This window comes from Pseudonaja textilis, chromosome Z (assembly GCF_049901715.1).
Source record: "Pseudonaja textilis isolate UNSWEBS1 chromosome Z, rPseTex1.2, whole genome shotgun sequence".
In the NCBI taxonomy this organism is placed as follows: Eukaryota; Metazoa; Chordata; class Lepidosauria; order Squamata; family Elapidae; genus Pseudonaja; species Pseudonaja textilis.
In genome coordinates, this window is record NC_142008.1 from 58,245,800 (window position 1) to 58,270,343 (window position 24,544).

General features: G+C 44.9%; 1 protein-coding gene across 10 annotated transcripts in view; it reads left to right on the forward strand.

The window, feature by feature from the left end:
* CTNNB1 (catenin beta 1) overlaps positions 1-24,544 on the forward strand; it is a 55,910-nt gene that overhangs the window by 16,999 nt on the left and 14,367 nt on the right. For 6 of the 10 annotated variants that reach the window (XM_087915497.1, XM_087915496.1, XM_026717840.2 and 3 more), the window contains exons 2-10: positions 1,554-1,611; positions 17,263-17,490; positions 17,567-17,820; positions 17,928-18,166; positions 18,248-18,449; positions 19,331-19,475; positions 20,689-20,792; positions 22,236-22,574; positions 22,781-22,939. In XM_087915497.1, the coding sequence (XP_087771623.1) occupies positions 1,599-1,611; positions 17,263-17,490; positions 17,567-17,820; positions 17,928-18,166; positions 18,248-18,449; positions 19,331-19,475; positions 20,689-20,792; positions 22,236-22,574; positions 22,781-22,939 (1,683 nt within the window). In that variant the 5' untranslated portion in view covers positions 1,554-1,598. Of the gene's footprint in view, positions 1-1,553; positions 1,612-17,259; positions 17,491-17,566; positions 17,821-17,927; positions 18,167-18,247; positions 18,450-19,330; positions 19,476-20,688; positions 20,793-22,235; positions 22,575-22,780; positions 22,940-24,544 lie in introns of those variants that run through there. The other 4 variants (XM_087915491.1, XM_026717839.2, XM_087915490.1 and 1 more) reach the window with 1 other exon arrangement.

Genomic DNA, 24,544 nt, shown 5'->3' on the forward strand with positions numbered 1-24,544 from the left:
TTTCTGAATGCTGCCATCTTTCTGAATCTTTCAGGAGACTAGTGTTTTCTTCTCTTATTGACTGGGAAAGACAACAGAGAAACTAAATTGCAAATGATAATCACATGATTGCAGAATACTTGGCAACTGGTCATAAAAATGTGGTCACACAACCAGGGTTTGGCAGCATGACCAATTATAATGGCCAGAGATTCTTTTCTTCTAAGATTGTTGTAAAATAATGAGTTGTAAGTCATGGATTATCTATAACCTTAATTTAACTTAATTTAACCTCCTTTCTTTCTTTCTTTCCTTCCATCCATCCACCTATAAATTTTATTAAATTTATATACCACTTTTTATTACATTTTAGGGAGCTCCTAAAAATGTATTTCTATGCCTAATAACTATTTTGTAAAGACTGCAGCTGGTGCTAGTTTTTGTCGCAGATAAAGTTTTTATATTGCTGTGCTTTACTGTTAAATGTATATTGACTTTAAGTGTCACCTTGCTTGATTTTTAAACTTGCTTGATTTTATTTTGTAGACCAGTATATATAATCTACTACATGACCTGGATTGGAAAACAATTAAAAGGTCCACGATAAAGTTATTCATTCTAAAGTTGTTCAGTGTTATGCTTGGGTTATTCACAAGCTAAGAATGAATTCTTAACATGGCTTGTGAAGAACTTGAGCATGGCACTGATTGAAAAGATATTACATAATTACTACGTCAATAATGCTCCCCCAAATACTCCTAGAGCATGGGAAAAAGTTTAGCTTTCAAAAATCTTGACACCAGGAAAATTATTTTGATATATAAAATATTTCAAAGGCATATTAGAAATATATGCTTTTTTGTGCAGAATGTGAATATAACTAAGTTTCCTATACCAATCTTTTCTACCTTTTCAAGTCCTTATTTGTTTTGAGCAGTAAGCTGTTCCATGATATACTGTATTTGGACTTGGTTTTCTTTGGAACAGTTTAAATACAACACTCAGCCAGATTCTACTACTTTAAATAAAATCTCTATAAAGTGGCAATTTCCCAAGTGGCTGCTAACTTTGTCCTAGTTAGTAGCTTTATATATATGTCAGCCTCTTAATTCAGAGCTTTTAAATAAGAGGTCCATAGATTTCTGTAGAGTTGACAACTTGGATAGGAAAAGAATTTTTTTTTTTTTTACTAAAGTTTAACGGAATTTAGGCTTTAATTCAATAATGAATATATGCAACAAAACTACTGTTTCTAGATTCCAAAAATAATAATTAACTTCAATATCTAGCTAAAATAATTTGCATTAATTTTTAATATTTTGAAATCTATTTGGGTGCAGTTCTTCAGAACAATTATATTTTTTATGTATTTATTACTTTTTTTCCTTAAGGAATCAGTTTTCACCAGATTCTTAAAGTGTCTTTGGCTCAGAAAGATTTAGAATTCTCTCTCTAAATTATGCTGCTTTTTCAGTAAATATTTACTTTTATATTATAATTTTATTATATCATCAGATTAATTTTATAATCTGAAACTTAAAACTGTTAATTATATCTCTGTCTTTCTGATTTAGGGTCTGAAGTGGAACAGGCCACAATTCTGGGAATATATTAAAAAGATGGCAACTCAAGGTATGGATTAGTATAATCCATATGGAAATTAAATAAATTGTGATCACTTGGGTATAATCACCAATTTTGAGTTCTTAATAGTAAGAAATTGAATTTATATATGAAATTACATACAAAATTCTGCTACTTTTAGCTTACCTTAATTTGACGTTTAATGATGAACAGAACAAATATCAAATACTTTGTAGAGATGATCAGTGACTTAACCTTAAGTGGAATTTTAAAGTAACTCATTTACAAACTTTGTTAATGAAATGTAGGTATGCACATTTAATGAGAAAAAGTTGTTTTGGATATGAAACATATCACAGTGTTCCGCACATTATGCCACATTATTTCAAATCAGCCTTGCTTCAGTAGCACTGAAATCTAGAACCTTCGTTCTTCAGATAAAATGAAATCTGTATAGGGCAAAGCACAGTGCACAGCACACTGTATCCCATTAGTCCATCTACCCCATTCTCCAGCATGCCTTTGGGATAATCCACACATATTGATTGAATGTGCCTTTCTGCCCAGAGATTGAGTCATCAATCTTTGCCATGACTCTTGTAGGGGCAGGAAGCACCCTAGCCCCAGTCAGGACTCGGCCCTATACAGACGTGGCAAAGGTTGGCTCCAATAATTTCAGCAGAAAGCAGCAGTTTAAAGTGGATTTTCCCAAAGGTTTGCAAAAAGCCCCTAAAGCAGTGGTTCCCAAAGTGGATGGTACTGCCCCTAGGGAGGGCGGTGGGATGACTTAGGTGGCACTAAGAGGCAAGGGCGGTGGCAAAGGAGTGCTGGAGGTGGGCCCCTCGCAGAGCGCAATTCAGCTTCCCCCACACACGTCACTTGCCTGGTTTGCTGGCAAGCCAGAGTTGACCTGTTGCCACTTGGGTCCTTCCAGGATTCTCCGCAGCTGTTGGGCCTTGCCAGCTAGGGGCAGGGGTGGTGGTGGAGGCGACCAGGGAACATAATGCTATGCCTCTCACATCACCCCTTGCCTGCCGCTCCTTCCCTCTGTTGCCCACCAGTCTGCGTGCTTTGGCTGAATGTGGGCTGCCACTGTGAGAACGATGCGAGTCAAACCTCGCGAGAGCGGATCTTCCACCCCTGGAGCTTGCATAGCGGCAACCTGCACTCTGCTAAAATGCTCAGAGGGGCAGCTGGCAGAGGGGGAGATACAGGCGGCGTAAGCCTCATGCTTCCTGGTTGCCTCCCACACTCCCCCTCAGCAGCCATGACCCATGAGCCCCAGTAGCGGACGAGATGCGGGCTGGTGAGAAGCCGAATAGCGATGGGTCTGCCCTGACTGGCTCACCTTTCTATCTGCCACCAGCTGTGGGAGGAAGGTAAGTTTGTCGGCAGTTGGGAAAGGGAAAAGTAAGCCAGTCAGGGTGGGCTGGTTCACCATTCTTGCAGCTCACTTCTGCAGCTCCTGCAGTGGGCGATGCTGCAGCCTTGTTTGAAGTTCCCAGCCCTTTCCCCAAAAGAGGGAGGGGTGGAAGTCCCACCCGTGGCTCCTTTGTTGGACCCAAAGCCTTGGGCAACTCTGGGAGACTAGTCACGAGTGACGCTGCTGGGTGACTGCCTTGTTGGAAGAGAGAGAGAGAGAGAGAGTGTATGTGTTTCGGATGGGTCTCCTAGTTTAAGAGGAGGGAGCGAAGGATGAAGGGAAGGGATAAAGAAAAAGAGGAAGAGACGAGAAAGAAAAAGGAAAGAAGAGAGGAAGAAAAGGGGAAGGAAGGAAGGGACAGAAAGAAAAAGGGAGGAAGGAGAAAGCGAATGAGATATCTAGTCCAACCACCTGCTCCAGCAGGGTTAGAAGAGTGTGTGTATGTGTGTGTGTGCGCATTGCTGTGCATGGCTGTCAAAACTCCAAAAACAGGTCAAGTAGCTCTGGGAAGGTCAGTCATAAATTAGAACACTTGCTAAGCAACCGGCCATTAAGCGAGGACCACTTGTATTTGGTTTGTAGCGCCAAGGGGGCAGTGGACTGAAAAAGTTTGGGAACCATTGCCCTAAAGCATCCAAAACATAATAAACGGGCAGCAATTGGAAATCCTGCCTGCTCTGTTTTTTTGTAGCCCCCTGAATTACCAATTAAAGGCCTAACAGCCCAGGCAGTCAAGGGGCAGTCAACTCCCCCAACCCCGAGGGGGGCACTGAAGCCACGATCACCCCCAACATGTTTCAATCCCAGGCATAACTAGGTAGCTCTGGAGCAGCTGCTTTCGCTTTTGCGATTTCCAGCTGATTTTTGGGTCTGGCAGTTGGCCATTTTGGCCACTTGGCAAGTTGTGCAGGAGACTGGTAGGGACGCCACTGTCACAGCCCAGGGAAGGCTTCCAGGCCTTGAATTGCCTTTGGAGCAGCAGGAGTGGAGGATTCTTCCAACAATTGGGGCAAAAGCAGCATGGCTGACCAAGGCAGCATGGAGTCCACAAGTCCTAAAAGATCCAAGCAGGGTCCCAGGAAGACCAGATCTGCAAGCAAAGAGGCTGCTAACAAGATCAAAGCAAAGGTGCTTTATTCCAGAAAGCCCACAAGAGCAGAAGAAAGGAAGCAAAGACCATTGGAAAAGCAGTTCTCCAGAGCTCAGAAGCAAGCTGACCAGGAGAGGTATCCCCCCCTCCCCCACAGCCAAGGCCTGTTAGTCCTTTCCCTCAGCAGCCATTAGCACAGGGCTTGCCTGCAGTTTCTGGGGCTTGGTCACCAGAGGGATATAGGGTGCAGGAATTTATCCCTCCTTCTGAGGAAATCCAAACTCAGAGATTTCCTTTTGATTGCATGCTTTCTCATCCTGCAGATTTGCAGACCAGAGACAGGAGGATCAGAGGCCACCTTTACTCCAACTGTAGTGGGAATGCACTCAGCAGAAAGAGTGGCTCCAGAATTATCAGAAGATCTTAAGGCTCTTATTGCTCAGGCTCACCCTTTCTCATGGGGTAGCCTCCTCTGAGGGGGAGGAGCCATCCTTCCCCCAGATCTGATTCTCAGCCATCGCAATCATTGCAATATCAGGCCTCCATGGGTTCCTCCAGGCACCAGAGAGAGGCCTCTCCATGAGAAGCAGGGCATCTGGGATGGAGGAGGAGGTTCTATCACCTGATCCACCCCCCTTCACAGGTTTGTTTAGCCCGGGGCTGTTTAAATCCCTCCTCCACAAGGCTAGGACCACTGCCCAAATTGATCTTCCTCCCACTATACCAGCTGCTTTAGCAGAAACTCAGGGGCCCAACAGCAGGGTTTTTTTCTGAACCTACAGTTCTCCAACGGGAGATTCCTTGTCCCAAGTTATTTTTGGACATAGTTCAGAGGCAATGGGCACAGCCAGGATCCTTCCCCATTCCGAGGAGTAATATTTTTTTCCCCGATATGGCTCCTCTTGGAGTCACTTTAACTTCCCCTTTGGGTTGAACCTTTGGCATCTTTGGTCTCCCTCTGCAATATCAGGTGACATAACAAGAGGATAAAAAGGTGGAACAAAATTTCTGCAAGATACACCAGGCCAACGCCTGGGTGATTAAAGCACCTGCGACCACCTTCACTAGGACGTCCTCTGGCTCTGCCCATTACAGGCTAGGATTTCCCCTGAGGAAATCAGAATGCATCAGGACGTCAACAAATTAGTGGTGGCCACCAAATCTGCAGCTGACTCCTCCCTGCATGCTGCCTGATTCTCCAGGGCCCTCATCTTCTGCTGTGGCTACAACAGTGGCAAGCAAATACTAGAACCAAATGGAAGGTGGCCTCTGCTCCTTATATGGGTTCTTCCCTATTTGGAGAGGCCTTAAATCCCTTTGTAGTCAAGAATAAGGACAAGAGAAAGGTGTTTTCGCTTACCAGGAGGGCTTCTCCTTTACACCCATAGACAGCCATTTCGTTCCTAAGACTCAGGCCAGGAATTTCCTCAATTCCAAAGGTCTTACCAGCCCAGATCTGGTAGACCCACAGATAGATCGGGATTTAGAGACAGAAACAAACAACAGTTTCAATCTAAACGGCCCTTTCATGGCATGGGAGATCGTCTCTACCATCGATCCAAATAACTCCTGGACCCTTCCTCCCATTGGCGGCCAACTGGCCCTATTTGCAGAGCTATGGGAGACCATCACTTCCGATTCCTGAGTCCTGAAAACAGTGCAATTCAGTTTCACCCTGGATTTTCTGTCCACTCCTCCGAGGACCTTCACCCATTGCCCAACCTCCAAGAACCACGTAAGGAAAAAGCTCATAGACACAGCGATCCATTATTTGCTGGACATTGAGGCCATCGAGCCAGTACTGGAGGACCAGAGGGGACACAGGTTTTATTCCATTCTATTTGTAGTACCCAAGTGCTCGGAGAGTGATCCTTGATCTCAAAAAGCTCAATGCTTCTTTAGAATATAAGAGATTCAAAATGCAGTCTCTGCAGTCAATCTTGAAAGGCATCTGGGGTGATCTGCTAACATCCATCGATCTGACAGGTTTACCTCTGCATTCCCATCTATGCCTCCTATTGGAGGTTTCTCAGGTTCTATTACGCGGGGGGGGCATTATTAATACAAGGCCCTCACATTCAGACTGTCATCAGCCCCCAGGACCTTCACAAAAGTGCTGGCAGCACTGGCTGCGCACCTCAGAACAATCCCAGTGCAAGTGCTGTGCTATCTGGATGGCATCCTTATCCAGTCCAGTTCCAGCCAAATAGCCAAGTCAGACCTGACTTACATAATCCATGTCCTATAGGACCACAGTTTTTCAATCAATTTCCAAAAAAGCCAGTTAACACTTTACACCCGCCTCCATCTGGGTGCAGTGATAGATACAAATCTATGCAAGATATATTTGTCCCAGGAATGTCAGGACAGCATCAGGTCCTTGATCACCCAGGACACAGCTGAGTGAACGGCTCCACAGGCGGTGCTTTCCCAGCTTCTGGGAAAATTGATCTTGCATATAGCCATAGTTCCATGGGCCTGATTGCACGCCAGATCTCTCCAATGTTCCTTCTACCGTTTCAGAGAGTAGGCACCAGCACCTCCAATGTCAGGGTCCAACCCTGGTCAGATGTCCTCAGTTCCCACAGGTGGTGGGTATCCCCAGCGATCACCAAGGGGTCCCTATTCAAAGAACCCAGTTCGATGTGAGTCTGTTGGGATGGAGGGCTCATCTACAGTCCCAGTTTGTGCAGGGTCAATGGTCCACAGCGGACCTTCAACACAACATGAACTGGTTAGAACTGAGAGCCATTCCCCTTGATCTCAAACACTTCCAAAGCACAGTCAATGGCCAACGTGGCGGCCAAAGCACACGTCAATTGCCAGGGAGTGACCCACTCCAAATCCCTCATGTCCAAAACATAGCAACTGGGAATTTGGGCGGAGGCTCACCTATTGTCACTCAAGACAGAGCACATATCAGGGATAGTGAATGGCCCAGTCGGATTATCTAAGCAGGACCAGGGTGGACAACTCCCAAGTGGTGTCTCCATCCAGACCTGTTCCTTGTGCTATGCACAGGATTAATTTTCCCAGAAGCTGGGAAAGCACTGCCTAGGGAACATATCTAGAGATTTGGGAGACCAGTCCTCAATCTCGTTGCCACTCCAATGAACACCCAACTTCCTTGATTCTACTCCAGATTCCCATCGCTGGGTGCAGAAGGGGTAAACGCCCTTCTCAACTGCTGGTCCAAGGATCTCCTTTACGCCTTTCCTCCTCTACCCTTCATGCCAGGAGTGATAAGGAAAGTGCTTCTAGAACAGGCAGAAATTATCCTCATCACTCCCCACTGGCCCAGATGGTTGTGGTATGCGGATCTAGTGAGTCTGTCAGTGTTCCGCCTTTGGAGGATCCCTCAAGACAGGATATCTCCTGAGTATCCTGAGGAGATATAACTTTTCAAGAAAGGTCATCAAAACAGTACAAGCCTCCAGAAGGCCTTCCATGAATAGAATATACAACGCTATCTGAAAAGCGTTCCATCAATGGTGTACCAAGAAGGGCACGGACCCAACTGTGGCCTCCGTGCCACAGATCCTGGAATTTGTACAAACAGAACTCAGCAAAGGGCTCTCCCCAGTACGCTACTCAGGCACGTAGTAGCCCAACCACTGTGTTGCACTACAGGAAGAGGAATTCCTTAGCTCATCATCTGGTCGTCTGCTCCTTCCTCAGAGGAGCTGTCAATCTTAGACCGCCAACAGTCCACAGATACCCTTCTTGGAACCTGTTAAAAGCCCTCACTCAGGAACCGTTTGAATCTCTTCAATCGGTAAGCCTACACTTTCCAACACTCAAAAATTGTCATCTTAGTGGCCATTACATCGGCCAGGCGCATATCAGAATTGGCAGCTCTTTCCACCAGGGAAGACCTCTGCACTTTCCACGAGAACAGGGTTGTCCTGTGCCTCGACCCTTCCTTCATCCCAAAGGTAAACTGTCCACAGGGCTCATGAAGTCGTTCTTCCCGACTTTTGCCCTACCCCTTCACATGACAGAGAGCACAGATGGCACAAATTGGATGTTCTGAAGGCTCTTCACAGGTACATCAAACATACATCAACATTTTGTAAAACTGAAGACCTGTTCATCTCATTTCAGCCATCTTCAATGGGAACTAAAGTCTCTTCAACTATAGGCTGCTGGATCAGGGCTTGTATAGCCAAGGCCTACAAGATCCAGGCCCTTCCAACACCCAAACGGGTAACAGCTTACTCGATCAGAAGTGCAGCTACCATAGCTGCCTGGACAACGCAAGCCTCACTTGAGGACATATACAGGGCGGCTACATGGTCCTCCCCATCTCCATTCGTAAAGCACTACAGACTGGACACATACGCCTCAGGAGAGGCAACCTTCAGCAGAAGAGTGCTACAGTGAGTGCATACAGACAGGAGTACACAGGACCAGATTCCTTCCTGCCCACGGGGACTGCCAGCTTTACTGTGTCCCATGTGTGTGTGGATTATCCCAAAGGCATGCTGGAGAATAGGTGTTGGCTTACCTGAACGCAATTTCTCAGCATGCCTGGGGATAATCCTCTCACACCCTGGCAACTGTCTGGTCCAGTGTCCAGGTGGGAGGCAAAGCCAACATCACAGGAAGATCAAGTGGCTGTGCCTTCATCGTGACTGGGGCTAGGAGGCTTTCTGTCCCAACAGGAAGAGGCATGGTAAAGATTGATGACTCTGGGCAGAAAGGAAGATTCAACCCAATGTGTGGATTATCCCAAGGCGTGCTGAGAAACTGTTCAGGTAAGCCAGTGCCTACTTTCTCACTGACTTTTTTTTCTTGGCCATCACCATAAATATCTCAATGCAATGTATCTGTTATACCCCAAAAGGAAGTCACATATTCTCCAGTGTGCCGATTGGAGAATCCAAGTATGGGTTTGACACATACTTTCTGCTCAGAGACTGAGTCCTCATGTTTTTGTCACGCTTCTCTGTCATCTGAGTCCCCAGTTTCAACTCAGTCTTGGCCCAAGAGAGACATTGCAAGATTGGGTCAAGCTCTGAGGAGAAATCTTGGATTCTGTAATCAACAGGCTTGATCATTGCAAGACAGCAATCAAAGTGGTGGTCAGCCACTGCGCTGTTTGGCTTCCGGCTTTGCTGCAATTTTCACTGGTTGGCTTTCCCTAGCTCTTCGGCAACCATCACAACTGGGAAAGTAGTTAAGGCAACTTTGGCTGACTCACCTGGGTAACTCCGGAGATGCCGTCTGTACTTGTGAGCATCTTCTAGATGCATGGGAGCGTGCTTGCTCACCCAGTCTCGTCTGGCGTGGCCATTGCCCCAATTAATTTCCAACAGGAAAAAAAGCATGTTCTTTACAGCCACTCATGTGTGCACTGGCTCACCCAGTCCTTCTGGAACAGCTGCCACCACTTCAAACCCCCACTTGATCCATGGCCTTGCGTAACAGATTGGAGCCATTGCCAGGATAATTTCCAGGCAGGCTCATACTGAGGTTCAGCTTAAACTTTTGCAGCAGTTACCCTTGCACAGCGAGCTGCCTGTCATGGGCCAGAGCTGTCATGGCGGATTGCACAGTGACAGCAGACTGTGTGGAACAGCCACATTCCCCTATGCCACTCAAAGCCCCAGAATAAAGCTCCAAGAAGGTTAAATTGGCTAATAAGGGAGCAGCCGATAAAATAAGGGCAAAAGCTCTCTATCCGAAGAAGGCTTCTAAAGCTGAAGAGAAGGATGCCAGAAGGTGCCAAAAGGCGCTGGAGAAACAAATCTCCAGAGCTGACAAACAAGCAAAGCGGGGCAGGCTTTCAAATTCGCCTCAGACAGGTCCTGTCATTTCTTGCCCTATGCAGCAGCAGCCATTGCTTCTTTCAAGCGCTGTAGTTCCAATGGCATGGTCACCAGAGGGCGATAGAGAGCAGTTTCTTCAATTGCCTATTGCAACGGGAGACAAGAAGGAAAAAATTTTCCCTTCTGCCTAGCAACAATCTAAAGGCAAATTTCAGGCCCTAGAGGCCACATTCACTCCCACTGCAGGGGGGCTCCGCCCAGGGGAAAGACAGGAATCTGAGTTATCTGAGGAAATTAAATTACTCATTTCAGAAGCAATATCACATGGTATTGCTACAGGATTGAAAAAAAAAGCCAATCAGCTTCATTAGCATCCGAACTATCCTGCCATTTTAACCACAAATGTCATCTCCCAACAGAGGCCCTTAGGTTCCAGGGATCTTCATCTCCAGGCCATTCCCTGAGAGGTACAGCTTCAGCTTTGGAGGATGAAGATCAGAGGGATCAAGCCCTATTGGAAGATGAAGTCCTCATTCCAGATCCTCCGCCCTTTACTGGCCTTTTTCTGTTCAGCTCTTTTCAAGTTCCTGCTGCACAAGGCCCAGCTAGGAGTTGAGCCTCGTGCCTCTGAGGAACCCTCGTGTTCCCAAGGCCCAAATAACCTCGTTTTCATTGAACCTATCATAACACAAGAGGACATCACTTGTCCTAAACTATTTCTGAATGTAGTTCAGAGACAATGGGCTACCTAGGGTCATTTTCCACTCCTGGTGGAAATGACAAAAGTTTCTTCAATATGGTCCCCATCCTCACTGAGGGACTTCAACTGCCTACAGTGGATGAACCACTGGCAGCCTTGACCTTTCCCACCACTCTGTCTGGAGACATAACAGAGACCCTGAAGCAGAGGACAGGAAAGTGAAACTGAACTTCTGCAGGACCCATCAGGTCGCCACTTGGGTGGTCAAAGCAGCAACAGCCGCTTCCTTATTAGGACCTCCTTGGTCTGGCTTCACCAGCTGCAAGCGAGAGTGGCACCTGAGGAAATTCAACTTCACCAAGATATCAACAAGATGGTGGCAGCAGCTGATTTTTTGGTTGATGCTTCCTTGCATGCTGCTCATTTTTCTCCAGGACCCTCACTTCCACAAAAATGTCCCGCCACTTGCTATGGCTTTGCCAATGGCAGATGGACACAAGGACTAAGTGGAGGCTAGCCTCTGCTCCCTATAGGACTACACTATTTGGGGAGGCCCTAGACCCCTTATTGAAAACAAGGACAAACAAGGTCTTGACCTCTATACCCAGGTGTGCAGATCGTCGCCCCTTGCCATATGTTCGTAGGCAGTCCTTTCGGCCAAGAGACGCCAGCTTTGACCACGCTCAATTTTAGCATCTCTACTTACAGAGACCTGATAACTAACCAGAGAGATTGGGGTTTAGGGAAACGTCCAAACAGCAATTCCAGGCCAAGTGGCCATTTTGTGGGTCAGGAGGTAGCCCCTTTCACTGCTCCAGATGACTGCCAGGCCAATCCCCCCATTGGGCATCTGGCCCTATTTGCAAACCAATGGGAGAAATCACGACAGATACTTGAGTCCTAAACATGAGGCAATTCATCCGTTGCCCTGTCTCCAAAAACAATACAGGAGAGGCCTCATGGACACAGCAATCCAACATCTGTTGGATATTCACACCATCAGGTCGGTTCCAGAGGACCAATGGGAGCAAAGATTCTATTCCATTCTGTTCATAGTTCTGAAGTCCTTGCGGGGGATGGAGTCCTGGACTTCAAGAAATTAAACATCCACTTGACCTACAAACGATTCAAGATGCAGTCATTACAGTCCAGCTTGGAAGGCATCAGACAGGGCGACTTCCTGACGTCCAGAGGCCTGATGGAGACTTACCTCTATGTCCCTATCCTTCTATTCCATCAAAGTTATCTCAAATTTTGCTATGCAGGCAGCAGTTCCAGTACAGAGCCTTACCATTCGGCCTGTCCTTTTCATTAATTTCCATTCCTTAGGGGGTGCGCTGAAGAGCCACAGCCGCAAAATCCTGCACGCCAATGCTTGCCAGGTAACTGCTAGGGCTGTTTTCACTTTACTGCCCCACAGCTGATCATCGGGGCTAGGGGCCACCATTTTGGAAGTGACTGGCAAGTTGTGCTGGCTATCCCAGGAGACTGGTCTTGCCACCACTGCCACAACCCAGGGGAGAAGACCTGGGACAAGGACTGCTCCTAATTGGAGGATTAAGGAGGATTGAGTCATTAGCCTCTCTTCCCAGTGCAGTCTCAGGGCTCAAGCTACACGATGGATGATCGCTCAGTAGATAGCGTGGAGCCCAAGCATGCTAAGAAATTCTCCAAGAAGGCTAGATCTGCAAGCAAAAATGCAGCAGACAAAATTAGGGCAAAACCCATCTACTCCAGAAAACCTACCAGGGCAGAAGAAAGGGATTCAAGCCCTTGAAAAGCAGTTTTCCAGAGCTGAAAAGCAAGCTGTGCAGGAGAGGTATTTCCCCTCCCCGCCAGCCAGAGGCTTGCGTTTTCCGCCCTCAGCCATTGCTGCAAGCCCTGCCTGCAGTACAATGAGCTTTGTCACCAGAGGGGGATAGTGAGCAGGTTTATCCACCCTCAGCAGGGGAAATTCAAACTGACTCTTTTCCCTTCCCATGTTTGGCCCCTGATTCTTCAGAATCACAGATAAGGGAGAGAAATAGAGCTCCAGAGGCCACCTTTACTGCAGTGGGATTTCTCCCAATTGACCCAATCGGACCTGGTTTATCTGAGGAGATTAAGGCCCTTAGAGCCCAGGCCATTTCCCATGGGGTGGCCTCTACCCTACAGGAGAGGAGCCATCCCCCCTCCTTGGGATCTGAGCATCCATTACAGACCGTGCAATACCAGGTCCCTGTGGAGGCTCTTGGACACCAAAGGGAAGAGTCTCCTGTCCGCTCTGTTAGAAGCAGGACATCTGTGTTAGAGGAAGAAGAGCAAAGAGAACAGGGGTTCTCAGAAGATGAAGACCTGGTCCCTGAGTTTCCCCCCATTTACTGGACTTTTTAGCCCAGCCCCCTTTAAATCCTTATTATGTAAGGCCAGACCCACTGCCCAGATAGGCACAGAACCTTCTCCAGCAGTGCCACCTGACAACTGGGGCTCCAACAGTAAAGTGTTCTCTGAGCCCATTTCTATGCAACAAGACATACCTTGCCTCAAGCTGTTCCTAGACATGGTTCAAAGACAATGGTTACAACCAGGCACCTTTCCCACCCTGGGAGGTAATGATAAGAAATTTTTAAACGTGGCTCCCTTTCTTGCAGAGGCGCTTCAATTGCTCTCATTAGATGAGCGATTGGCCTTCTTGATCTCTCTTGCCGCTTTGTCTGGAGACATAGAGGATGGAAGGTAGAAGTAAACTTCTGCAGGGCGCATCAGGCCAGTGCACGGACTGTTAAAGCAGCAGTGGCCACTTCTTTCTTTGCCTAGAATGTGTTTTCTTTAGCTTCAACAATTACAGGCCAGAGTTCCCTCAGAGGAAATTTGGATGCATCAGGACATTAATAAAGTGGTAGCAGCCACCAAATTCGAAGCGGATTCTTCCTTGCATACAGCCCGTTTTTCTTCCAGGGCACTGGCCTACAACCTCTCACTGTCTGCTATGATTCAGGCAGTGGCAGGTGGATGCCAGAACAAAATGGAGACTTGCCTCTGCTCCATATTCAGGTACTTCTCTTTTCGGAGATGCCTTAAATCCATTCCTGGTAGAAATAAGGAAAAGTGCAATGTCTTTTAAACCTTCACCAGGAGAGCAGATAGAAGGACTTCCCTCTTTTCTCGTAGGTATCTCTTTCATTCAACAGAGACAGCATAGGAATTTTCACAATTCCAGAGAACTTACCAGCCTAGATCCGATCGACCACCAAGACAGGTCAGAGTTTTGGGACATGACTAGGCAGCAGTCCCAATCTAAACGGCCCTTTCGTGGCACAGGAAGCCTCCCCTTTCGCTGCTCCAAATGACTGCCGGAACCTTCCCATCGGCAGTTGCCTGGCCCTATTTGCAGACTGATGGGAGAATATCACATCTGATTCATGGATCCTGAGAACCGTGCGATTCGGCCTGTCTCTGAACTTTCCATACCTCTGAGGACATTCACCCATTGTCCCACCTCCAAGAATCTCTTTCGAAGAGGACTTATGAACAAGGCAGTCCAGCACTTCCTTGACATTCAGGCCATCAAGCCTCTGTTGGAGGAGCAGAGGGGGCACAGCTTCTATTCCATTCTCTTCGTAGTTCTGAAGGCCTTGGGGTGGTGGTGGAGGGAAATTTTGGACCTCAAGAATTTAAACGCATATCTAGAGTACAAGAGATTCAAGATGCAATCACTGCAATCAATTTTGAGGGCATAGGGGAGGCGACCTCCTGATATCCATAGATCTGACGGAGGCCCACCTCCATCTTTCCCTCCCATCAGAGGTTTCTCAGGTTCTATTATGCAGGGAACCACTATCAGTACCGGGCCTTATCATTGGCCCCCAGAATCTTCACAAAGGTTTTGGCAGCACTGTCCGCGCACTTCAGAACAATCCCAGAGCAGGTCAGTTGCTACCTGGACAATATCTTCATCCAGTCCAGTTCCAGCCAACAGGCACAGGCCAATTTGGGGACCACAATCTGTGTTCTTCAGGAACATGGGTTCTCATCGACTTTCAAAAAAGGCAGTTACTACCATCCACCTGCCTGTTACACTTGGGTGTGGTAATAGATACCAGCCTATGCCGAGTTTACTTGTCCCAGGAGTGCCAGGACAGCATCAAGTCCTTCAGCCAGACCAGAGCAGAAGAGTGGTTCCTTGGTGGTATTCTCCCAACTCCTGGGAAAAATGATATTGTACATAGTCATAGTTTCTTCAACGCGTTTACATGCCAGCACCCTCCAATGGTTTCTCTTATCATTCCAAAGGGCAGGGACCAGCACATCCAATGTCAAGTTTGGGTTCCCCTAGATACCTTCAGTTTCCTCAGATGGTGATATCCAAAGGAGCCCTATTCAGGGAGCCTATTCGCATCACAGTAACCTCAGGTGCCAGTCTATTCGGATGGGGAGACCATCTACAGGCACAAATAGCATAAGGGCAATGGTCCCCCCAGGACCTGAAACACAATATCAATTGGTTGGAACTCTGAGCTATCCACCTAGCTCTAAAGCAATTCCAGAGCTCGGTCTCTGGCCAACATGTCTTAATGCTGATGGACAATGTGGCAGCCAAAGTGCATGTCAACAGGCAAGGAGGGACTCACTCCAGGTCCCTCATGATCGAAGCAGAACAACTGGGAATCTGGGCAGAAACTTACTGTTCATCAAAGCAGAGCATATATTGGGGGCAACGAACACACAGGCAGACTACCTGAGCAGGACCAAGGTGTACAACTCAGAGTGGTATCTCCATCCAGATTTTTTCAACGAAATGTCTTGAAAATTTGGACAGCCGATACTGGACCTGTTTGCCACTTCAGCAAACAACCAACTCCCCTAATTCTTCTCCAGATTCCCAACTCCAGAGGCAGAAAGGGTCAATGCCCTTTGCAGCCAATGGCCCAATGGCCTACTTTATGCCTTCCCTCCGCTTCCCCTTTTTGAGGTGATAAAGAAAGTACTGCTAGGACAGGTGGAGATTCTGCTTATTGCTCTCCATTGGCCATAACCCAGACAGTTATGGTACGCAGACCTGGTAAGCTTGTCAGTGTCCTGTCCTTGGATGATTCCGCAGGACAGGATCTCCCTCAGCCAGGGGGTCTTGGAACCCCCGGAACCACAGTGGCTCCAATTAACTGCCTGGCACTTGAGAAGAGTATCCTGAGGAAGGACAATTTTTCACAAAAAGTGATATGGATCATCCAAGCTTCCAGGAGACCTTCCACCAATAGAATATTGATGCTACCTGGAAAGCATTGTGCAGGTGGTGTGCCAGAAAAGAAACTGATCCTGTGACAGTCTCAATTCCGCAGATCTTAGACTTTTTGCATGATGTGCTCGACAAAGGCTTCTCATCCAGCACTCTATGCAGACAGGTGGCCACCTTGTCCATAGTGCTGATTAATGGACCAACTGATAGCCTACTGTCAGTTGGTATGCACCTGCATCAAGGGAACAAACCACTTACAATTCATAGCTACCCTACATGGGAGCTATATAAAGGCCTGCAAGCCCTCACTCTGGCATCATTTGAACCTCTGCAGTCTAATAGTCTGCACTACTTAACATTGAAAGTTGCTTTCTTAGTAGCCATCAGTTCGGCCAGGTGTATATCGGAACTAGCAGCTCTTTCGGTCAGAGAAGTCCTTTGCACCTTCCACTCAAACAGGCTTGTTCTACGTCTGGATCCCTCCTTCACCCCTAAAATTAACTCACGCTTCCACAGGGCTCAAGACATTATCCTATTGCATTTTGCCCTGCTCCATTTCATGACCTGAAGCACAGATGGCACACATTGGACCTAAGGATGGTACTCCGCAAGTATGTTAAGCAAACTTCATCTTATTGCAGATCTGAAGCCCTGTTTGTCTCATTTCAACTGTCTTCCATGGGTACCAAGGTCTCATCATTCACCACAGGCTGTTGGATAAGGGTGTGTGTACCCAAGACCCTATGAGACTCAGGGTCTTCCTGTACCCAGACAAGTAACCTCCCTTTCAACAAGAAGTGCAGCTACCACTGTAGCCTGGGCAACACAAGCCTCACTTGAGGATATCTGTAGGGTGACGACGTGGTCTTCCCCATCTCCTTTCCTAAGACACTACAAGCGACACATACGCTTTAGCAGAGGCAGCCTTCGGCAGAAGAGTGCTACAAGTACATACAGACGGGTTCACAGGACCAGACTTCTTCCTGCCCATAGGGACTGCCAGCTTTGGTATGTCCCATATGTGTGGATTCTCCCATAGGCATGCTGGAGAATAGGCGTTGGCTTACCTGAACGCGATTTCTCAGCATGTCTTGGGAGAATTCATTCCCACCCTGGCAGCTGTCTGGTCCAGTGTCCAGGTGGGAGGCAGAGCCAACGCCAATAAGATCATCAGGTGGCTGTGCCTTTGTCGTGACTGGGGACTTCCTGGCCCGACAGGAAGAGGCGTGGCAAAGATTAATGACTCAGTCTCTGGGCAGAAAGGTAGATTTAGCCCATATTTGTGGATTCTTCCAAGGTATGCTGAGAAATTGTGTTCAGAGAAGCCAACACCTAATTTCACTGTTAAAAGAGAATTTTAGAAGAGACTTTTTTGTTATCTTAAAAGAAAATTTATATCTAGCATGCAATTTGTATCTCTAAATTAAAATTGTAATAAACTTTTGCCAATTGTTTTCTGTTACTTTAGCAACTTGTTTTTAACCAATTTATTGCCAGCAGCTGATTTAATGGAGTTGGATATGGCAATGGAGCCAGACAGAAAAGCAGCTGTCAGTCATTGGCAGCAACAGTCATACCTAGATTCTGGTATCCACTCCGGTGCCACAACCACAGCTCCCTCTCTGAGTGGCAAGGGAAATCCTGAAGAGGAAGATGTTGATACCACCCAAGTTCTATATGAATGGGAACAGGGATTCTCTCAGTCTTTCACTCAGGATCAGGTAGCTGGTAAGTAGTATTCTGTGATCATATTAATCACTCAACCATATATAAGTAGATTAAAACGAGCTTACACTTGTTCCAGATATCGATGGACAATATGCTATGACCCGAGCACAGAGAGTGCGTGCTGCCATGTTTCCAGAAACATTGGATGAAGGCATGCAAATTCCATCAACGCAGTTTGATGCTGCACATCCAACAAATGTACAACGACTTGCTGAACCTTCCCAGATGTTAAAACATGCTGTGGTGAATTTGATAAACTACCAAGATGATGCAGAGCTAGCAACTCGTGCCATCCCAGAATTGACCAAATTATTAAATGATGAGGACCAGGTATGTGCACATTGATTCAGCTTGTATTTATTGTGATTGCTAAGAGGCATCGCTTAACAGACTTACTTTTGGATTTTGAAAACGTTAAATTTCAATGCATTTATTAGGTTGTGGTGAACAAAGCAGCAGTTATGGTCCATCAGTTGTCCAAAAAAGAAGCTTCTCGCCATGCTATCATGCGTTCTCCTCAAATGGTTTCTGCCATTGTGCGTACTATGCAGAATACAAATGATGTAGAAACAGCCCGTTGTACTGCAGGTACACTACATAACCTATCTCATCATCGTGAAGGGTTACTGGCAATCTTCAAATCTGGAGGTATTCCTGCTCTGGTTAAAATGCTCGGGTATGTGAATTAATTGATTTGATGTATCTATACACTATATAGATGGGTGGGATATTTCTTAATTTGACTTTCTTTTTATAGGTCTCCAGTAGATTCTGTGCTTTTCTATGCGATTACTACTCTGCACAATCTTCTGTTGCATCAAGAAGGTGCTAAAATGGCTGTCCGCCTAGCTGGAGGTTTACAAAAAATGGTTGCCTTGCTTAACAAGACAAATGTTAAGTTTCTGGCAATTACAACAGATTGTCTTCAGATTCTTGCATATGGTAATCAAGAAAGCAAGGTAATGCTTGAAATTATATTATGTAGTGAATTAGTAGTAAGTTGGGCAATTATGGGACACATAAAATTTTTTACTAACCTAATCCCATTCTTATGTTTAAGATTTGAACTTTGAGAATAGTTACATTTATGTTAGTAATAAAACACAAGTTACATATGCAGATGACCGCAAGTTCATGCATACATAGTACTATTAGATAGAATTAGGAAGAATTGTCGTTGGTATTGGGAGATTAGCCCAGTGGTTTTTAATATAAATACTTCTCCCTCCCTCCCTCTCTTTTTCTCCCTCTCTCTCTCTGTCTCAAACAAACACACACATGTACATCATCTGAGATTCCAGGAGAAAATAGTTTTCTTTTTCTACTCATGGGTGGGCTTCAAAAATATCAGCAACTGGTTCTCTGCCCAGTTGCTGGGTGGGCTTGGCCTAGTTGGCCTCCTCCACCACAGCGGGGGGGGGGGGTTGTTGCCCTCCCCAGGTTCTGGAGGCTTTCCTTGAGCCTCTAGAGAGTGAATACTGGCTCCAGAAGCCGTCTGGAGTCTGTTTCCGGCCTTCTGGAGCCTCTGGGAGGCCCATTTTTTGCCCTCTCCGAGCCTCCGTGCAGACCCTGCATTTACCTGACATCCAAATGGGCCGCGTGGGGACTCCTGGTGGGGGGGCATCCAGGGTTGGGATTTGCCAGTTCACCGAACTGGCCATAAAACTAGCTAAGGATTCGCCCCAACCAGGGTGCACTGGCAGCAGCCCACCCGTTTCTTCTTCAGTATGTACAGATATGCTGACAGCAGAACAGCATGAAGAAATTGCAAATCCATCTTTAAAAGGTTATCCTGATTAGCCTATATTGCTCTTTTATCAAATCCTTTCTTTTTTGGCAGCTAATTATTTTGGCAAGTGGTGGACCCCAGGCTCTAGTAAGCATAATGAGGACTTATACCTATGAGAAATTATTGTGGACCACAAGTAGAGTCCTGAAAGTACTATCAGTCTGTTCTAGTAACAAACCTGCAATTGTGGAAGCTGGTAAGTGCTTCAGTTTTCATTAAATCAGGACTGTTTTTGGACTTGTTTTGGAGTCGCTCAAAAATTACTAATAGTTTCCTTTGCAGGGAATAGCTAATAAAATTACTGTTTTATACTATATACGGAATATTCTAAATTGGGTGGAATATCAGTAATGAGGCATTTTTAACAAAAATGTCAGCTAAGTAAACTAAAAACTTGATATAGCAGACATTTCTCAAAAAATTTCATTCTTGAAATATTAGTGGCTGTTAAAATGTATTTAGTACATTTTTGATGCTGTTATTGCAGTTTTTATTCTTAAGATTTTTAGTACAGTATTGTTTGGACTATAAGACGTACTCCCCCCCCCCCCAAATGTAGCTAGAAATGTCTGTGCATCTTATAGAGTGAATACGGCCCTGTTTTTGCCTCCTGAACTCTCCTTGCATCCCGATTTTGCCCCCCCCCGCGCCCAGAAGCATCCTTGTAGGCCAAAATTTGAGCCAGATTTTGGCCTCCAGGGGCCTCTGCATGTCCCATTTGGCATTGGGGTGGCCAAAAACAGGCTTATTTTTGGCTTGCAGAGTGCCTCTGGATTCTGAGTAGGGCAAAAACAGGATGCGTGGAAGGTTTGGGAGGTCAAAAATGGGCCTGCTTTTGGCCTGAAGAGTGCTTCTGGGCGCCAGGGAGGGAAAAGGGATGCATGGAGGCAAAAAAATTTTTTTTCTTGTTTTCCTTCTCTAAACTTAGGTGTGTCTTATGGTCTGGTGTATCTTATAGTCTGAAAAATATGGTAATTTTGATATGTACAAATATTGGGGTTTTTGGATAGATTACGCCCATAATATATCACTTTATTTTGTAACTTCTTTTACCAGTTAATGGCTTAGTAGATTGTCAAACATCAGATGTGTTACAGTCAGAAGTATATGCCTTATGTCAGAGGTATCAAACTCCGTCGTCGTCGTGGCATCACATGATGCATTGGGACTTTTTTTCCCTTTGTTAAATGGTGTGGATGTGGCCAGCATGTGATGCATCTGGCCCATGGGTCGCGAGTTTGACAGCCCTGCTCTGCATAGTTCCTTGAACATTATATAGCGAGTATACTTCAGTTTCATCATGGTACATAAATACAGTAACTGTCCTTGCATTGAAGTAATCACATAAACAAAATTTCCTTCATAACAAGAGGTTGAAATATTGATAGAAAATATTAATTGATCGTTAGGTGGAATGCAAGCCTTGGGACTCCATCTTACAGATCCAAGCCAACGTCTTGTTCAAAATTGTCTCTGGACTCTTCGGAATCTCTCAGATGCTGCAACTAAACAGGTATGGGTTGGGAACTTCAAAAGATTATTAATATTGTATTATAAACTGATCTTGGTTTTGGAAAATTATTTTATTACATTTAGTTGGTATGATGCTATTTTGTGGCATTGCTCAAAACTGAAATTATGGTGTTTTTTAAAAAACAGTTTGAAATAACAGATAGGGAACAACTTAATGGTAAATTCAGACAGAATGCTAAATAAGATTTTCACCATAATCTTGGAAATCTTGTGTAATTTCCTGTTTTCATGTTGAATCAGATTAATTAATTAATTGGCAAATTACAATTTCATGGATATGATTGAAGACACAAATGTAAATGCTTAGTTATTCATAAGAAAAAGATATCTTTGGCTCAAGCCACTTGGTTGAAATACCATCAGAACTTCTCTCACATTGTACGATTGAAACTAGAGTATAAAGATGTTAAGTTATTAATATAAGGTTTTTATTTTTCTTAAGTGAAAAGCATAACTATCTGATTAATTTGAAATGTGTAAGACCAGGAGAAACAAATATATCAGTTTACAGCTCTATGATCAATTTATTATTTGGAATCTATATGCCCTTATAAAAGCAACTGCCATAATGGTATAAGCATTTCCATAGTGGTATATATAAATTTAAATGTAAATGAATTTAAAATATTCTTGAAATAAGAGGCTTCCCGTATGACTCATGTTGGAAATAAACATTTATCTATACATTCTAAGTATTCCTCAACAATTCCTTATATTTGTACTAGCTTCAAAGTACAATAAAGCCATTAAGTGTCTTTATTTAGAAAATGAGGACTTATACTTAAAAGAAATTACTGTTCCTTGAAGGACTGTTAAAGTGATACTGCTGATAAAACAAAAAAACTACCTTCTTGATAGAAGTCACAGGTGAGGGTATCTTTGCCAAAGTACCAATAATCTAGGGTGGGTCAAACAGATCTGGAGTGTGGTAGAGATTATATTTCAGGGTTTTTACAGGTAGTCCTTGCTTTGTGACCAGTTGCTTAACAAGTGTTCAAAGTTGTAACGACTTCAAAAAAGCAATTCCACATTATTACCAGTGCCAGTCTCCCAGTCATGTGATTGCATTTCCCATGTTTGGTAATTGGCTCACATTTACAACCAGTTGAATCATCATGTGGATACAGGATTGTGATTTCCCATGTTTTTTTTCATTTTCTAGCAGAAAATAGCAAAAAAACATCAGTTGGATATGCTGATTCACTTATTAATCATGTAATTCATTTAATGACCAGGGCAACAAAACTTTATGATCATTGAGTCAAGTCATGTGACCCATTTAACAACCACTACAACTTAGAACCAAAATTCCATACTCAGTTGTATTCATAAGTCAGGACTATCTATAATACATAATATACATACATAGTATACATAATAGCATACGAACTTATAGAAAAACTGATATTAAATCTTCCTACAGGAAGGCATGGAAGGTCTTTTGGGAACACTTGTGCAGCTTTTAGGATCAGATGATATCAATGTTGTGACCTGTGCTGCTGGCATCCTTTCAAATCTTACTTGCAATAACTACAAGAATAAAATGATGGTGTGCCAAGTTGGTGGAATTGAAGCCCTTGTGCGCACAGTTCTCCGTGCTGGTGACAGGGAAGACATCACTGAGCCAGCTATCTGTGCCCTCCGCCACCTCACTAGTCGCCATCAGGAAGCTGAAATGGCCCAAAATGCAGTGCGCCTTCATTATGGTCTACCAGTGGTGGTTAAACTCTTGCATCCACCATCCCACTGGCCTCTTATAAAGGTAAGGTGATTCGGTAATGCAATTATCACTATTGTCTTTCATTTGAAATGGGGTGGATGAAGTGCACAAAATCTAGATGGCTTCTAAAAATATATTACAAGGATGCAATGAATTAAAATTATTTTAAAGGCTTGAGTTGTGGAACTAAATTTTGCAGTACTGTGCAACGTATCATTTCTTTCTAATTGCTTTCCTTACATTTGCAGGCAACTGTTGGCTTGATTCGTAATCTTGCTCTCTGCCCAGCAAATCATGCTCCGTTGCGTGAACAAGGTACAATACCAAGACTAGTGCAACTGCTAGTTAGAGCACATCAAGACACCCAACGACGTACTTCAATGGGTGGTACACAGCAGCAATTTGTGGTATGTAGTTCTTGATGCAGAATGTCATTAATTAGTGTTGCAGGGACTTGTGGTAGAAAAGATCTCAAATTTTATTTACTTTAGTCAGCCAAGTATTTTTTTTCAACCCTAGTTATTCATCTATTTGTTACAAGTTAGTATTTCATGAAGTAAAATGTAGCATATACATAAAAAATATGTTACATTTAAAGCAGTTAAATCAATCATCTGATTTCCATTAGTACCGTTCTTTATGGCTTTCCTCAAATCAGTAGAGAAGCTGACAGGAGATTGCAAAGGTAAAACCCTTGCTTAATGTATTGCCATGATTTACTTAACTGTGACAACTGGAAGTGCTGGAATTTCCATTGCAAAGCAGGGGAGAGGTAGAGCAAGGCAGAGGGAATTCAGAAGAAGATTCAGGCCCAACCCCTCTTCATCCTAGGGCATGCAGGGAGGAACGGAGAAGGGAGCAATGTGAGTTGTGTGGCTTACAGGTGAGGAAAGGGCCCTAATTCCCTTCTTTAGTTGTAGCTGGGAACACAGTGTTTAAAAAGGGAGTTTGCGCACAGCAACTTGTGGGAAGCAAATTGTGAGTTACCTTTTATGGTCGAGGCTTATCTGGATTCCTGGCATCTTCCCAACTGTGTTTTGTTGGCCTTTGAAGTCTGCAATGCCTTATCCTGCCCTGTCCAGTTAATTGCTGCAGCGTGGTTTGTATAGATTTTAATTTACATTTTATAGGTACTTTATTTTTGGACTGAATTTCCTTCATTTAAAGACAGTTCTTGGGAGAGTTTTTTCTCCAGCCGAAGGTAACTGGACATTGGGGGCAAAGTTGGATGTATTAAAGGGACTTTTCTTATTTATGTGATGGTGTTGCCTTTGTGCCATGCCCCAAGACATCACACAGACTTTGCACAATACCAAAATTCATAAAGAGATTTTGTGCAATTGGTTTACGCTGAGTTAGTGTACGAATATATGTTCTGGCATGATCTTCATAATCTCCATGCTGTAATAAATGTGTGCGCTCATTAGAATAATTCTGGTACATATTGCAACCAAAAAATACTAATCCTTAAAAACACAGTTATCAAGGCTTTGTTCTTTCATGCTTGAACTATTGTGTTTCTCCAAAAAGACAACTCACCTTGAAAAGAAGCCCTATCACGTTTTGAGCACATGTGATCAAATTAAGCCCCACCCACAAAATTAGCCCTAATTAAGACTGCCCACCCCAAGTTACAGGAGGTGGGGCAAGGCACGGGTAAAAATAAGCTAGGGTGGGGATCGGGGGGTTGAGCTGCCCTACTTACCATGCCTTGCACACCCCAACACCTGCCTCGCCTTCTGCGGCCACTTGCCGCCACTCAAACGGATCGCCTCGGCCTCCGTTTCGTCTTCAGATACCATCTGAAGGCAAAACGGAGGCTGAAGCGTTGCACACGAGTGGCAGCAAGTGGCCACAGAAGAAGTGGGCCAGCAGCAGGCTCCTGCTGGCTGGGACAGTTGGTGCCAACACCGCAAGGGAGTCAATAATTAGAACCCTCCAAAAAGAAGGCCTAGGCGGTTTTTCAGGGGTCAAAAGAAAATAAGACCCGGCCTTCGTTTTTGGAAAAACAC